Source organism: Oncorhynchus clarkii, chromosome 24 (genome assembly GCF_045791955.1).
Source record: "Oncorhynchus clarkii lewisi isolate Uvic-CL-2024 chromosome 24, UVic_Ocla_1.0, whole genome shotgun sequence".
In the NCBI taxonomy this organism is placed as follows: domain Eukaryota; kingdom Metazoa; phylum Chordata; class Actinopteri; order Salmoniformes; family Salmonidae; genus Oncorhynchus; species Oncorhynchus clarkii.
In genome coordinates, this window is record NC_092170.1 from 14,477,881 (window position 1) to 14,494,135 (window position 16,255).

Consider the following 16,255-nt stretch of genomic DNA (forward strand, 5'->3'; position numbering starts at 1 on the left):
ACTCATCTGTTTAAGTCACTCACAGCCACTGCAATGCATGTTATATATAAAGCCATGGCAGTGGCATTCACCTCGGGACGATTGGAGAAAGAGATTGGTATTCCTCACATTGACCATTATTGTTGGGGAGACTTTGCCAAAGACACAGATAAGGAAATACATTGTGACAGCATCTGCCTCTAATTAACAATCGGAAATGGGAAACTATGTGATACGTGTGATGATAGGAGAAATCACTGCTCTCTCTCTCTCTCTCTCTGGCTCAGCTGTTACAATGCAAACCTCAGATATGAACAAACAGGAGGAGAGAGTCAGTCTGAGAGGAGAGGAGAGATTGGGTCTGGGAGGAGAGGAGAGAGTGGGTCTGGGAGGAGAGAGTGGGTCTGGGAGGAGAGAGAGTGTGTCTGGGAGGAGATAGTGGGTCTGGGATGAGAGGAGAGGTTGTCTCAGGGAGGAGAGGAGAGAGTGTATCTGGGAGGAGAGGAGAGGTTGTCTCAGAGAGGAGAGATTGTGACCAGGAGGAGAGGAGAGGTTGTCTCAGGGAGTAGAGGTTGTCTCAGGGAGGAGAGGAGAGGAGCAGTTGTCTCAGGGAGGAGAGGAGAGGTTTTCTCAGAGAGGAGAGGGTGTGTCTGGGAGGAGAGGAGAGGTTGTCTCAGAGAGGAGAGAGTGTGTCTGGGAGGAGAGGTTGTCTCAGGGAGGAGAAGAGAAGAGAGAGTGTGTCTGGGAGGAGAGGAGAGGTTGTCTCAGGGAGGAGAAGAGAAGAGAGAGTGTGTCTGGGAGGAGAGATTGTCTAAGGGAGGAGAAGAGAAGAGTGAGTGTGTCTGGGAGGAGAGGAGAGGTTGTCTCAGGGAAGATAAGAGAAGGGAGAGTGTGTTTGGGAGGAGAGGGGAGGTTGTCTCGGAGAGGAGAGGAGAGAGTGTGCCTGGGAGGAGAGGTTGTCTCAGGCAGGATAGGAGAGGTTGTCTCAGGGAAGAGAGGAGAGGTTGTCTCAGAGAGGAGAGATTGTGTCCTGGAGGAGAGGTTGTCTCAGTGAGGAGAGGAGAGAGTGTATCTGGGAGGAGAGGAGAGGTTGTCTCAGGGAGAAGAGGAGAGAGTGTATCTGGGAGGAGAGGAGAGGTTGTCTCAAGGAGGAGAGATTGTGTCCGGGAGGAGAGGTTGTCTCAGGGAGGAGAGGAGAGGTTGTCTCAGGGAGGAGAGGAGAGGATGTCTCAGGGAGGAGAGGATAGAGTGTGTCTGGGAGGAGAGGAGAGGTTGTCTCAGGGAGGAGAAGAGAAAAGAGAGTGTGTCTGGGAGGAGAGGAGAGGTTGCCTCAGGGAGGAGAGGAGAGGTTGTCTCAGGGAGGAGAGGAGAGGTTGTCTCAGGGAGGAGAGGAGAGATTTTCTCAGAGAGGAGAGAGTGTGTCTGGGAGTAGAGGAGAGGTTGTCTCAGGGAGGAGAAGAGAAGAGAGAGTGTGTCTGGGAGGAGAGGAGAGGTTGTCTCAGGGAGGATAAGAGAGGAGAGGAGAGGAGGAGAGGTTGTCTCAGAGAGGAGAGAGTGTTCCTGAGATGAGAGGAGAGGTTGTTTCGGGGAGGAGAGGAGAGGATGTCTCAAGGAGGATAGGAGAGGTTGTCTCAGGGAGGAGAGGAGAGGTTGTCTCAGGGAGGAGAGGAGACGTTGTCTCAGGGAGGAGAGGAGAGGTTGTCTCAGGGAGGAGAGGAGAGAGTGTGTCTGGGAGGAGAGGTTGTCTCAGGGAGGAGAGGAGAGGTTGTCTCAGGGAGGAGAGGAGAGGTTGTCTCAGGAAGGAGAGGAGAGGTTGTCTCAGGGAGGAGAGGAGAGAGTGTGTCTGGGAGGAGAGGTTGTCTCAGAGAGGAGAGAGTGTGTCTGGGAGGAGAGGTTGTCTCAGGGAGGAGAGGAGAGAGTGTGTCTGGGAGGAGAGGTTGTCTCAGAGAGGAGAGAGTGTGTCTGGGAGGAGAGTTTGTCTCAGGGAGGAGAGGAGAGAGTGTGTCTGGGAGGAGAGGTTGTCTCAGAGAGGAGAGAGTGTGTCTGGGAAGAGAGGTTGTCTCAGGGAGGAGAGAAGAGGATGTCTCAGGAAGGAGAGGAGAGGTTGTCTCAGGGAGGAGAGGAGAGAGTGTGTCTGGGAGGAGAGGTTGTCTCAGAGAGGAGAGAGTGTGTCTGGGAGGAGAGGTTGTCTCAGGGAGGAGAGGAGAGAGTGTGTCTGGGAGGAGAGGTTGTCTCAGAGAGGAGAGAGTGTGTCTGGGAGGAGAGTTTGTCTCAGGGAGGAGAGGAGAGAGTGTGTCTGGGAGGAGAGGTTGTCTCAGAGAGGAGAGAGTGTGTCTGGGAAGAGAGGTTGTCTCAGGGAGGAGAGAAGAGGATGTCTCAAGGAGGATAGGAGAGGTTGTCTCAGGGAGGAGAGGAGTGGTTGTCTCAGAGAGGAGAGGAGAGGAGAGAGTGTGTCTGCGAGGAGAGTAGAAAGTGCGTCAGAGAGGGACTGAAACGGTGCCAAGGAAATTAATGTAGAGGAAGGAAGTTCTACCGGGGCAGGAAGTGTTCAGTGGTTGTTGGTCTCAAACCACAACAGTAATCTCTGTATGCACACTTCCCTAAATTCTCTGTTTGTGTCCCTCTCTTCCTCTCCCTCTCTCTTTCAACCTCTATCTTTATCTCAATATCATCATTTCTCTTTCCAACCACATTGTTTCTTACCTCTATTTATATCTCTTTTTCTCCATTCCTCCTCTCTCCCACCTTTCTCTCCATCCCTGTTTCTCTCTCCACTGCAGGACTACCGGGAGGATGGCATGGACTTGGGGAGCGACGCCTCCAGTCGCTCCAGCTCCGAGTCCAACTCCAACAAGGTGACACCCTGTTCTCCCTCCTTAGACCTGGCATGCCTGGAGGACTACAAGTCCTCCCCATCCCTGGAACTGGCAACCTTAGAAGGGGACTACAAATCCTCTCCCTCCCTGGATCTGGCAACCCTGGAGGATGAGGACTATGAGGAGGATGAGGACTACCTGGAGTACAAGAAGAAGGTGATTGAGGAGTGGAAGAGCGAGTACGGGGACGACTACAGCTCCCAGCAGGCCCCTGGCCAGGAGGAGGGTGGGGTTGTGGTAGGTGCGCCAGGCGGAGGCTTCAGGAAGCCAGTGAACAGCCGCAGCCTGGCCGAGGAGTTCCAGGATGTGAAGCCTCCACCCCTTCCTACTCACAGTGGACACACAGCCACCTTCGCTGCTGCCGTGCCTGAGGAACTGAAACAGAATGGCAACCTGATCCTGCCCCACTCCCCTACCAGGCCAGTACCCAGGGGCACGGGGGCCACCAAGCCCAGCCACAGGCGCTCCAGCCGGGTCAGAGGCGGAGTTGGAGGAGGGGGTGTTGGTGGAGGAGGAGGAATAGGAGGACGGATGGGGGGATACAGAGAGGAGGAGATTGTGGAGGAAGAGTCCCTGCCCACCATGGACTGGGCAGCTCTGGAGAGACACCTGGCGGGGCTGCAGAGCAGAGAGCAGGAGAACCAGAACCTCAATCACAACCACAGCCTGGGAAAGACCGCCTACACCTCAGTGAGTGGAGATGTTTGTCCGTGTGTATGTATGCAGGCATGTCTGTGTGTGTTTGCGATTTCTGAGACTTGGTGTTGGATGGTGTAGGATGAAGCATGGAAGCGTGTCAGTTGTGAGGATGTCAATCATGGTGGTGGATGGTGTAGGATGAAGCATGGAAGTGTGTCAGTTGTGAGGATGTCAGTCATGGTGGTGGATGGTGTAGGATGAAGCATGGAAGCGTGTCAGTTGTGAGGATGTCAGTCATGGTGGGACAAATCAAGCCAAATATTGTATGAAGTGGTGCGTGAAAATCCCTCAGACATGGAAAGAGGTTGTGGGTCACTGGGCCTGTGCTATTGTTGGTTTCACATAGTAGAAAGCTGGTATTTATACGGGCAATAATTGCAACAGCACAATATATCTCCAGACTCCAGGTTCTAAAGGACTCCCACCCTGCTGTGTGTGTGTGGGTTGTTGAACATGTTCACTGTCTTGTTTTCCTGCTTTCTCTGTGATCCCTGAGGATTGCGTCATGCGGTAATCCGACAGTTATCTGTGTCAGGTGGACTTGGGGAATATTATATGTGTGCAGGAATGCTGGGATAAGGAGAGATTAGTGGGGTAATGTGGCACTAAGCTATGTGCTGCTGCTAGCTGTGTGCTGCTGCTAGCTATGTGCTGCTGCTAGCTGTGTGGTACTGCCAGCTGTGTGCTGCTGCCAGCTATGTGCTGCTGCTAGCTATGTGCTGCTGCTAGCTGTGTGCTACTGCCAGCTGTGTGCTGCTGCCAGCTGTGTGCTGCTGCTAGCTGTGTGCTGCTGCTAGCTATGTGCTGCTGCTAGCTATGTGCTACTGCCAGCTGTGTGCTGCTGCTAGCTGTGTGCTGCTGCCAGCTACAGTATGTGCTGCTGCTAGCTATGTGCTGCAGCCACCGGTGTGCTGCTGCTGCCAGCTACAGTATGTGCTGCTGCTAGCTATGTGCTGCTTCCAGCTGTGTGCTGCTGCATGGAGTCCTGACTCCTTCTCAGCTCCCAGTCAGTCTGCAGGGCTGGAGGAGCATGGTAAAACACAACAGGGCTGGAGGAGCATGGTAAAACACTGCAGGGCTGGAGGAGCATGGTAAAACACAACAGGGCTGGAGGAGCATGGTAAAACACTGCAGGGCTGGAGGAGCATGGTAAAACACTGCAGCTGGAGTAGCATGGTAAAACACTGTAGCTGGAGGAGCATGGTAGAACACTGCAGCTGGAGGAGCATGGTAAAACACAACAGGGCTGGAGGAGCATGGTAAAACACTGTAGCTGGAGGAGCATGGTAAAACACTGCAGCTGGAGGAGCATGGTAAAACACTGCAGGGCTGGAGAAGGATGGTAAAACACTGCAGCTGGAGGAGCATGGTAAAACACTGCAGCTGGAGGAGCATGGTAAAACACAACAGGGCTGGAGGAGCATGGTAAAACACTGCAGGACTGGAGGAGCATGGTAAAACACAACAGGGCTGGAGGAGCATGGTAAAACACAACAGGGCTGGAGGAGCATGGTAAAACACTGCAGCTGGAGGAGCATGGTAAAACACTGCAGGACTGGAGGAGCATGGTAAAACACTGCAGCTGGAGGAGCATGGTAAAACACTGCAGGACTGGAGGAGCATGGTAAAACACAACAGGGCTGGAGGAGCATGGTAAAACACTGCAGCTGGAGGAGCATGGTAAAACACTGCAGCTGGAGGAGCATGGTAAAACACTGCAGCTGGAGGAGCATGGTAAAACACTGCAGCTGGAGGAGCATGGTAAAACACTGCAGGGCTGGAGGAGCATGGTAAAACACTGCAGCTGGAGGAGCATGGTAAAACACTGCAGCTGGAGGAGCATGGTAAAACACAACAGGGCTGGAGGAGCATGGTAAAACACTGCAGCTGGAGGAGCATGGTAAAACACTGCAGCTGGAGGAGCATGGTAAAACACAACAGGGCTGGAGGAGCATGGTAAAACACTGCAGCTGGAGGAGCATGGTAAAACACAACAGGGCTGGAGGAGCATGGTAAAACACTGCAGCTGGAGGAGCATGGTAAAACACTGCAGCTGGAGGAGCATGGTAAAACACAACAGGGCTGGAGGAGCATGGTAAAACACTGCAGCTGGAGGAGCATGGTAAAACACAACAGGGCTGGAGGAGCATGGTAAAACACTGTAGCTGGAGGAGCATGGTAAAACACTGCAGCTGGAGGAGCATGGTAAAACACTGCAGGGCTGGAGAAGGATGGTAAAACACTGCAGCTGGAGGAGCATGGTAAAACACTGCAGCTGGAGGAGCATGGTAAAACACAACAGGGCTGGAGGAGCATGGTAAAACACTGCAGGACTGGAGGAGCATGGTAAAACACAACAGGGCTGGAGGAGCATGGTAAAACACAACAGGGCTGGAGGAGCATGGTAAAACACTGCAGCTGGAGGAGCATGGTAAAACACTGCAGGACTGGAGGAGCATGGTAAAACACTGCAGCTGGAGGAGCATGGTAAAACACTGCAGGACTGGAGGAGCATGGTAAAACACAACAGGGCTGGAGGAGCATGGTAAAACACTGCAGCTGGAGGAGCATGGTAAAACACTGCAGCTGGAGGAGCATGGTAAAACACTGCAGCTGGAGGAGCATGGTAAAACACTGCAGCTGGAGGAGCATGGTAAAACACTGCAGGGCTGGAGGAGCATGGTAAAACACTGCAGCTGGAGGAGCATGGTAAAACACTGCAGCTGGAGGAGCATGGTAAAACACAACAGGGCTGGAGGAGCATGGTAAAACACTGCAGCTGGAGGAGCATGGTAAAACACTGCAGCTGGAGGAGCATGGTAAAACACAACAGGGCTGGAGGAGCATGGTAAAACACTGCAGCTGGAGGAGCATGGTAAAACACAACAGGGCTGGAGGAGCATGGTAAAACACTGCAGCTGGAGGAGCATGGTAAAACACTGCAGCTGGAGGAGCATGGTAAAACACAACAGGGCTGGAGGAGCATGGTAAAACACAACAGGGCTGGAGGAGCATGGTAAAACACAACAGGGCTGGAGGAGCATGGTAAAACACTGCAGCTGGAGGAGCATGGTAAAACACAACAGGGCTGGAGGAGCATGGTAAAACACTGCAGGGCTGGAGGAGCATGGTAAAACACTGCAGCTGGAGGAGCATGGTAAAACACAACAGGGCTGGAGGAGCATGGTAAAACACTGCAGGGCTGGAGGAGCATGGTAAAACACTGCAGCTGGAGGAGCATGGTAAAACACTGCAGGGCTGGAGGAGCATGGTAAAACACAACAGGGCTGGAGGAGCATGGTAAAACACTGCAGCTGGAGGAGCATGGTAAAACACAACAGGGCTGGAGGAGCATGGTAAAACACAACAGGGCTGGAGGAGCATGGTAAAACACAACAGGGCTGGAGGAGCATGGTAAAACACTGCAGGGCTGGAGGAGCATGGTAAAACACTGCAGCTGGAGGAGCATGGTAAAACACTGCAGCTGGAGGAGCATGGTAAAACACTGCAGCTGGAGGAGCATGGTAAAACACAACAGGGCTGGAGGAGCATGGTAAAACACAACAGGGCTGGAGGAGCATGGTAAAACACTGCAGCTGGAGGAGCATGGTAAAACACAACAGGGCTGGAGGAGCATGGTAAAACACTGCAGCTGGAGGAGCATGGTAAAACACTGCAGCTGGAGGAGCATGGTAAAACACAACAGGGCTGGAGGAGCATGGTAAAACACAACAGGGCTGGAGGAGCATGGTAAAACACTGCAGCTGGAGGAGCATGGTAAAACACAACAGGGCTGGAGGAGCATGGTAAAACACTGCAGGGCTGGAGGAGCATGGTAAAACACTGCAGAGCTGGAGGAGCATGGTAAAACACTGCAGGGCTGGAGGAGCATGGTAAAACACAACAGGGCTGGAGGAGCATGGTAAAACAGGGCTGGAGGAGCATGGTAAAACACAACAGGGCTGGAGGAGCATGGTAAAACACTGTAGCTGGAGGAGCATGGTAAAACACAACAGGGCTGGAGGAGCATGGTAAAACACAACAGGGCTGGAGGAGCATGGTAAAACACTGTAGCTGGAGGAGCATGGTAAAACACTGTAGCTGGAGGAGCATGGTAAAACAGGGCTGGAGGAGCATGGTAAAACACAACAGGGCTGGAAGAGCATGGTAAAACACAACAGGGCTGGAGGAGCATGGTAAAACACTGCAGCTGGCAGGAAACAAGACATGCCTATTAGATGGATCATTTGTTTTGGTGTTTTTGTGTTTCGCCCAGCAGAGGGTGCTGTTGCAGTGTCATATTACTCGCCGCTGCAGGATTTCAGATCCACAAGCTACATCCAGGTCTGGCACTGGCAGGTTGACAGGCTACATATTGGAGTTGTTTTTTACATGACAACAACCAGGCATAGAGAATGTTGCTTCTGATGAATGTTTTATAGTTGATTGTCAGCTTGTGGTTAGGTGTGAGGAGGGCTGGAGAGATGTGGTTATAGAGTATGCTGGAATCTTGTCAAATCTGACACACACAGTTTGTTGCCTATTGAGGTCAGCACTTTTGAGTCACTCTTGTTTAAATTTGTGTCTGCTTGAGTTTGTCTATTTGTCTGTTGCATGTGTGTGTGTGTGTGTGTGTGTGTGTGTGTGTGTGTGTGTGTGTGTGTGTGTGTGAGAGTGTGTGTGTGTGTGTGTTCCTGTTTGTTCATGTTTGTTCGTGTTTGTTCGTATGTGGTCTGAGAGAGAGGAGGAGAGCAGTGAGGCTCCTTTGGCATGCTTAACACCCAAGCCACTCCTCTCAGTCCTGACAGACAATAGCTGCTGCTGCTCTCTTTGTGTGATTGACCTGGAGGCCTCTATCTCCCTAAGGCATGTCTGGAATGTGGGGGGTGGGGGGTGGGGTGGGGGGGTGGGGGAATGACAGAAAGGGAGAAAGGGTCAAACATGGTATCTCCAGTACCATGCTGTATCTACAGTATGGGTCATCCGCTTGTGTCAATATTCATTACCTGTGTTCTCTGTGAAGCAGGAAGGTCAGCTCAAGGGTATTCCACAGGCCTTCTATGGGGGAAGTCTCCCTCCCTCTTTCCACCTAACTCTCTCTCTCTCTCTGGGATAAGGGACCGAGTAGGGAATGTCAGAGTACTGTAGAGAATAGTAGTGGTTATAGTTATAGATGGCACAAACACACACACACACACACACACACACACACACACACACACACACACACACACACACACACACACACACACACACACACACACACACACACACACACACACACACACACACACACACACACACACACACACACACACACACACACACACATACACACATACATACATGCACACACACAAATACACACACATACACACTTGGTTTGTATAAGGTTTAGTGACACAGGGCCTACTGATAACACCTACAGTTTGCAGACCGTATACTAGGCCATGGAATTGTGATGTCCCTGCGTAGATAAGGAACTGGAAATAGCCGTGTAATCCTGACTGAGCTCGGAGGAGAGATATCAGAGCAGAGACAAGGGTTGGACTGAAACAAGCTCATTTCCTGTATGAATTCCAACATCCGGAGCACTTCTGCTATTTCCCAATATGGGAATGTCATTGGGATACACAGATTCAGGATACTGTGAGAGGACGAAGACATGTCTTTATTGAGGATGGGAATTGAGGATGGGAGTGTCTGGTGGGAGAGGAGAGGAGGGGGCTTCTAACATGTTACATTTTAAGACATCCACTCAGGCCACCCACAGCCTAGCCAGACGGAGGGGAAGAGGGGTGGTGGCTGGCATGGATGGGTTTGGGGTCCTCTGAGAGAGCTTCAGAAGATCCTCCAAAACAGCTGGGCTTTTAAGAGGGCTGGAGGTAGGGTGCATACCTTATTAATGCAGACAGACAATATGCATTTGTATGTGTTATCTACAGTTTGCCACATCTACTTGTACTGAACCTCAGCTACGATAGTAAGACCAGACCCTGGGCCAGTCACACACACACATCGATCCCTTAGGTGTGTCCGCTTCCTGCTAGCCGGCCTTTCATTGCCATGGCAACCGTCTCCACAGTGTTTGCCCGGCTGGGAAAGGAAGTGTTGATTAATGTGGCTGGCTGTGTGGAGCTTCAGTATGGCCACCGTTCAGCCTGCTGCCTGCTGCCTGCTGCCCATACACCACAGAGCCAGTCAGTCTGTTTCTGTGTGCCTCTGTGCTATTGGAACCATGAACCACTGGGGTTACAGTTTTTTTCGATTGCTAAACGACAGTGGACACAACTGGAGTCACATGTGCAAAACTCTAACTACAGTCTGCACAGCAGCAGTTCATGTGGACCAAACTCTAGTTCGTTTTTCATTGCTTGAACACAGTTTTCAAAACTCTACACACTTATCCCATGACTTTAACCACAACCAGCACAATACTGTGGATTTACAGCACTTTGTTCAAATGCTAACACGCTGCTGTCAAAACTGTGAACCACACATTCAAAACGGAATAGATTTCAGCCTTGTGCCTTTCAAACACTGCTGATTGCAATTTCAGCTGAAAGGCTAAGCAGGTGTCTTGTTTTAGACTTGTTAGTGAACACACACACATATTACAGTATATATAGGTAGAGCTCAGAAAGACTCATTTTGGAAATGGAACAAGGAAGACGGGTTCGTGGAGGGAGAAGGGTGGCAGGGAGAGGGCGGATGCGTGGAGGAAGACAAAGAAGACAAAGAGCTGTTATTTCAGATGAAATAAGGGCTACACTTATAGACCATGTCGTGAACCATGGTCTCTCATTGAGAGAGGCAGGGTTGAGGGTGCAACCCAATCTGCAAAGATCCACAGTGGCATCTGTAATGCGAATTTTCCATCATGCAAACAGGTGAGAGTTACATCCTTACAGTAAATGAAACATTACAGGAATCTATTTTGTATTGCAATTATAGAATATTTACACAGATATATATTACAGTAAGTTTGACTGTAAAATATATTTTTACAACAGGACCCAAAGGCTGCCCCCAACAGGGGGAAGAGGAAAAATATTTTCAGATGTGCAGGAAAATGCTATTGTTGACATGGTTGTTGTCAACAATGCAATAAAACTGCGGGAGATTCAAGATAGAGTGCTGGCTGATAATGATATATTTGAAAATGTTAATTCTGTCAGCACAACAACTATTGCTCGAGTCCTAAAGAAACACCAAGTTACAATGAAACAGTTATACACTGTACCGTTCGAGAGAAACAGTGAACGGGTAAAAGAGCAAAGATACCAATATGTCCAGGTAAGACGTCTGAGGTTACGTACACAGCTATACAAAATATTTACAGTAAAAAAAAACACTAGCATTTCTACAGTAAAACTGTGCACTTACTGTTTTTCAGAGAGTAATGGAGGTGGAAGCACTGGAAAGACCACATTCATTTGTATTTATCGATGAAGCTGGATTTAACCTTGCCAAAACACGGCGCAGAGGAAGGAATGTTATAGGTCAAAGGGCCACTGTGGAGGTTCCAGGCCAAAGGGGGGGAAATATCACCATGTGTGCTGCAATGGCCAATGATGGTTTGCTTCTCAACACACCACTCATTGGCCCATACAACACAGAAAGGCTTATAGCTTTCCTAGAACAGCTCTATGCTCAGCTAGTGCCAGCAGAACAGGGGGAGCCAGTAAGAAACCCCCAAGTTTTTGTCATAGTTTGCGATAACGTTGCTTTTCACCACTCTGCAGCTGTCACAGATTGGTTTGCAGCACATCACAGATTTATGGTTTTGTACCTGCCTGCATATTCACCCTTCCTCAACCCAATAGAGGAGTTTTTCTCTGCCTGGAGGAAGGAAAGTGTTTGGTTACCACCCACATGACCAAATGTCTCTTTTGGAAACCATGCGTACCGGATGTGAGGACACGAGTCCAGAGGACTGCCAGGGATGGATAAGGCACTCCAGAAGGTTCTTCCCCAGGTGCATGGCAAGAGAAAACATTAGATGTGATGTTGAAGAAAACCTGTGGCCTGATGCTAGAGAGAGGCAGGATTAGCCCCTCAATTATTTGTTCGAATTACAGTATGTACTTTTAGTTTCTACCTTTTTTTTCTCATTACTGTAATTCCGTAAATTACTACAGACTATTGAAGCAAACTGCTAATTTTCATTTACCTTAAAGAATTGTTATGTTCTAAAAATTTTAATAAATCATGTGAAAGAATGTCACTCTTTTCTTTGAAGAAAATATTACTTCGTATGAAGTCACTGAAATTGTTCAAACTGTAAAGATGAAAAGTTTGTATTTTCTGTATTGGTGTTTGATGCTAGTGTTTTTACTCTCAGTGTGTTCTGAGTGACAGTGTGTGTTATCTCAGTGAGGGTTGTGCATAGTGTTTGGCTGCACTGAGCGTGTTTTGAGCCATGTGTTAAGAGTTGTGTTGCTTGGAATGAGTTTTGCAGGTGATGTGAACTGTTTAGCTCAGGTGACTGTTGGTAGTGCAGACTGTAGTTAGAGTTTTGCACATGTGACTCCAGTTGTGCCCACTGTCGTTTAGCAATCGAAAAAAACTGTAATAGCTGTGTTTCGTTAGGGTGGAACAGAGGTGTGGTTTCCACTCTAATATCTCCCTCCTCCCCCTGGATCTTGGTTAGGAAATAGAAAGGGGAAAGAATTTGAGGTGAGGGGTAAGGTGTGGTGGCACGTGGCGGTCCTCTCCACCCAAACCAAAACAATAATGTTATCCTTCATAAGGGCCGAGGTTAAAGAGTCAGTGAAGGCCTGTGTGCTTCAGAGGCTGTGAAATCATTTACCTCATAGGAAAGGTACTTTAATGCACACATATGTTTAGTACTGCATTCACATTTGTAAAGGCCTATAGGACACTCATGTCTGAGAAAATATATACATTTATTCAGACACACGAGCACAGATCCAGTCAGATCCAGTCAGCTGTGGGTAGACGGTGTGCTCAGTAGTGAAGCTATGTTGTGACATGCAGCGCCCCTCCCATCACTCACATACCAGTGGAAGAGCAGGGAGATAGGGAGGGAGGAGCTCGGCCTGAAGCTACATGTATATAAACATACACACCAGAGGAGGCTGCTGAGGGGAGGACGGCTCATAATAATGTCTGGAACAAACCATGTGTTTGATACCATTCCACTATTTCGCTCCAGCCATTACCACGAGCCACCAACTTCCTGTGGTACACACACATACACCAGATATGCAAGTCTGCACGCACACACACATAATGTATTCAGTGCAACATGGCTCAGCATGTGTTCCAACTTCAGTTTTGTGTGACACACACACACACACAATCATACTTGTACATATTTTCAACAGAATGTGCCTTTGAGCTAAATCCCTCAGCATGTATTGCAAGCATCAGCACGAGGCTAGCACATAGAGAAAAACACTCAGCGACTGTTCAACATGCGAACACACGTTTCTGTCTGATTGTACCTCTGCATGTGTAGCAACATATCTCACAGGACTCACATCCGTAGCAAATCACCACACGGCAAAGAAATGAAAAGGCACACTGGCTAATGCTTCCTGATGAGATCAAAAAACATGCACATTGACTTGACCACACACCACCCACATCTACCCACATGCACTGAGACACACGTTTCTGGCAGGGCAGGTGGCATCACTGTGTTTCTCTGTCAGGTTTTATCACCGGATCAGAGGAGGGATAAAAATATCAGCATTTACCATTGACCCTGTTAGATCAGCTCTGTGGCTGACTAAAGTAGTGGAACAACGTTTTCCTCAAGCTGTCGCTATCTACAAGCACGCAGCAGAGACAAAGCCTGAATCAACAGAGGAAGAGTGGAACAAGCTGTCCTAGATAAGCTCACATGGCTGAGGAAACAGAAGTATGTAACAGAGATAGTGTGTTGAAGCAAAGGAAGAGAGAGAGGTGGAAAATAGAGCCGTGGAAGTGAGAGATTTGAAGGGCTTGCCTTCTCTCAATCTCTCCTTCTCTTTTTTTCTCTCGGCCTCTCCCTATCTCTCTCTCTCTGTTTGGACTCTGTGATTATGTGGTTGTTGTTCTGTGTCTGAACTCTGCCCTGAGCGCTCCAGTACTAACCACTACCCTCAGACTGCAGTCAGCCCTGTGCCACGTTGAGAGAGAGAGAGGCGGGGGGAGAAGATTGTAGGGTAAGAGAAGTTTCTAGTGCAGGCACTCATAGAGGATATATAGAACCACAAGCAAAACACTGGGGAATGATGATAGAGTAGAGGGAAAGATAGAGAGGGGGAAAAGAAAGAATGGAAGTTGGGGAGAGAGAGAGAGAGAGAGAGAGAGAGAGAGAGGGGGAGGGGGAGGGAGAGAGAGAGAGAGAGAGGGGGAGGGAGCGAGAGAGAGAGAGAGGGGGGGGGGGGAGAGAGAGAGAGAGAGAGAGAGAGGGAGGAGGGGGAGAGAGAGAGAGAGGGGGAGGGGGAGGGAGAGAGAGAGAGAGAGGGGGAGGGAGAGAGAGAGAGAGAGAGAGAGAGAGAGAGAGGGGGGAGGGAGAGAGAGAGAGAGAGAGAGATTAAGTGGTAGAGAGATAGGGCAGTAGAGAGTGGATGGGATTGGGTAGAGGGCAGCAGAGAATGGATTGGATTGGGTAGAGGGCAGCAGAGAATGGATGAGGGTTGGGTGAAGGGCAGCAGAGAGTGGATTGGGATTGGGTAGAGGGCAGCAGAGAATGGATGGGGGTTGGGTGAAGGGCAGCAGAGAGTGGATTGGGATTGGGTAGAGAGCAGCAGAGAGTGGATTAGGGTTGGTAGAGGGCAGCAGAGAGTGGATGGGGATTGGGTAGAGGGCAGCAGAGAGTAGATTGGGATTGGGTAGAGGGCAGCAGAGAGTGGATTAGGGTTGGGTAGAGGGCAGCAGAGAGTGGATTGGGATTGGGTAGAGAGCAGCAGAGAGTGGATTAGGGTTGGGTAGAGGGCAGCAGAGGGTGGATGGGGTTGGGTGGAGGGCAGCAGAGAGTGGATGGGGTTGGGTGGAGGGCAGCAGAGAGTACATGGGGGTTGGGTAGAGAGCAGCACAGAGTGTCTGGGGGTTGGGTGGAGGTGTTTGGTGACAGGGTTAAGAGGTGGGAGTGGATAGGCTAGGAGGGAGGGAAAGGGAGGGAAAGATTCAGACCAGGGGAGGGCAAGGGGGGTTAGAGGTGGGCAGGGCCAGGTGCTGGGGCTCCGGTGTCTGGTTCAGCCCCCAAGCGTCTGGGACTCTCCCTAACCCGCCTGTGTGTGTCAGTACCCGCTCCAGCACGCCAGGCCTCCTACACAGCTCTCACACACACTCCTCACACACTCGCGCTGTGGGCAGACCGTGCTGTCCAGGCTTCAAAGTCGGACTGTTTTCTCTCTCCTGCTGTCGCTCCACACACGTTTATGTTACTGCTTCAAGGTTCTGGCTTTTCTCCAATTTTCCTGTGAGCGATCGCCAGCGGCTGGGAAGATCGTTTTTTAAATCAGTGGAATAGTTTGCAGCTTAACCTTGGATTCCACACAGCAAGTTGGGCAGTACACCCAGGTAAAAGTCCACTCCTCTCATATCAGGGGTGGTCACCTTAGTATAAACGTTGTACTTTGGATTGTAACTTGAAGTTTAGATCGTTTTGCACACTTTATTGTGCTTATCCTTTTTGACAAATGATATTGTCAGTTACTTTAATGTGTTATTGTACATAGAACATGTAGAGGACTGTAGGTTTTACTCTTTTATAGACCCACTTCAGTGATGATACAGTCCAGCGTTCCACAGTACAAACACAGAGAGAACGAAGAGCCTGTGTGTTTCACCATAGACCCAGCACAGAGGAAGACCACGTGCCTTTCAGTAGCCGGAGGGGTGTTTTAGATTCTCCACCACTGTCTGCTATGTGGCGTCTAACAAAGAGCAGGTGTGTCTTGGAGGAGGAGAGAAGAGGGGGGGGGGGGTGATGCCAGCCATGATGCCTTATTACTTACTACCTGATACTCGCTGTTCTCTCTCTCTCTCTCTCTCTCTCTCTCTCTCTCTCTCTCTCTCTCTCTCTCTCTCTCTCTCTCTCTCTGTCTTACTCAGAAACCACCCCTGTCATCATACTTAGTTTCCTGTGCTAATGACTACTCTTTCATGCCATGTTTCCACCTGAGAGAGTTTGACCTGACTAAGATCCAGTTTGAACCAATACTTTGTGACAATCCAGCAACATTGTAACTCTGTGGTAATATAGTCAGTCAGACAGGCTCTGTCCTCTCGGCTCTGTCCTCTCTGCTCTGTGCTCTCTGCTCTGTCCTCTCTGCTCTGTCCTCTCTGCTCTGTCCTCTCTGCTCTGTCCTCTCTGCTCTGTCCTCTCGGCTCTGTCCTCTCGGCTCTGTCCTCTCTGCTCTGTGCTCTCTGCTCTGTCCTCTCTGCTCTGTCCTCTCTGCTCTGTCCTCTCTGCTCTGTCCTCTCTGCTCTGTCCTCTCGGAACTGTCCTCTCGGCTCTGTCCTCTCTGCTCTGTCCTCTCGGCTCTGTCCTCTCGGCTCTGTCCTCTCTGCTATGTCCTCTCTGCTCTGTCCTCTCTGCTCTGTCCTCTCTGCTCTGTCCTCTCTGCTCTGTCCTCTCTGCTCTGCCCTCTCTGCTCTGTCCTCTCGGCTCTGTCCTCTCTGCTCTGTCCTCTCTGCTCTGTCCTCTCTGCTCTGTCCTCTCTGCTCTGTCCTCTCTGCTC

General features: G+C 50.1%; 1 protein-coding gene across 1 annotated transcript in view; it reads left to right on the plus strand.

Moving 5' to 3' along the window:
* LOC139382290 (IQCJ-SCHIP1 readthrough transcript protein-like) overlaps positions 1 to 16,255 on the plus strand; it is a 331,185-nt gene that overhangs the window by 256,049 nt on the left and 58,881 nt on the right. The window contains exon 9 of the mRNA XM_071126172.1: positions 2,760 to 3,545. Coding sequence (XP_070982273.1) covers positions 2,760 to 3,545 — 786 coding nt within the window. The remainder of the gene's footprint in view (positions 1 to 2,759; positions 3,546 to 16,255) is intronic.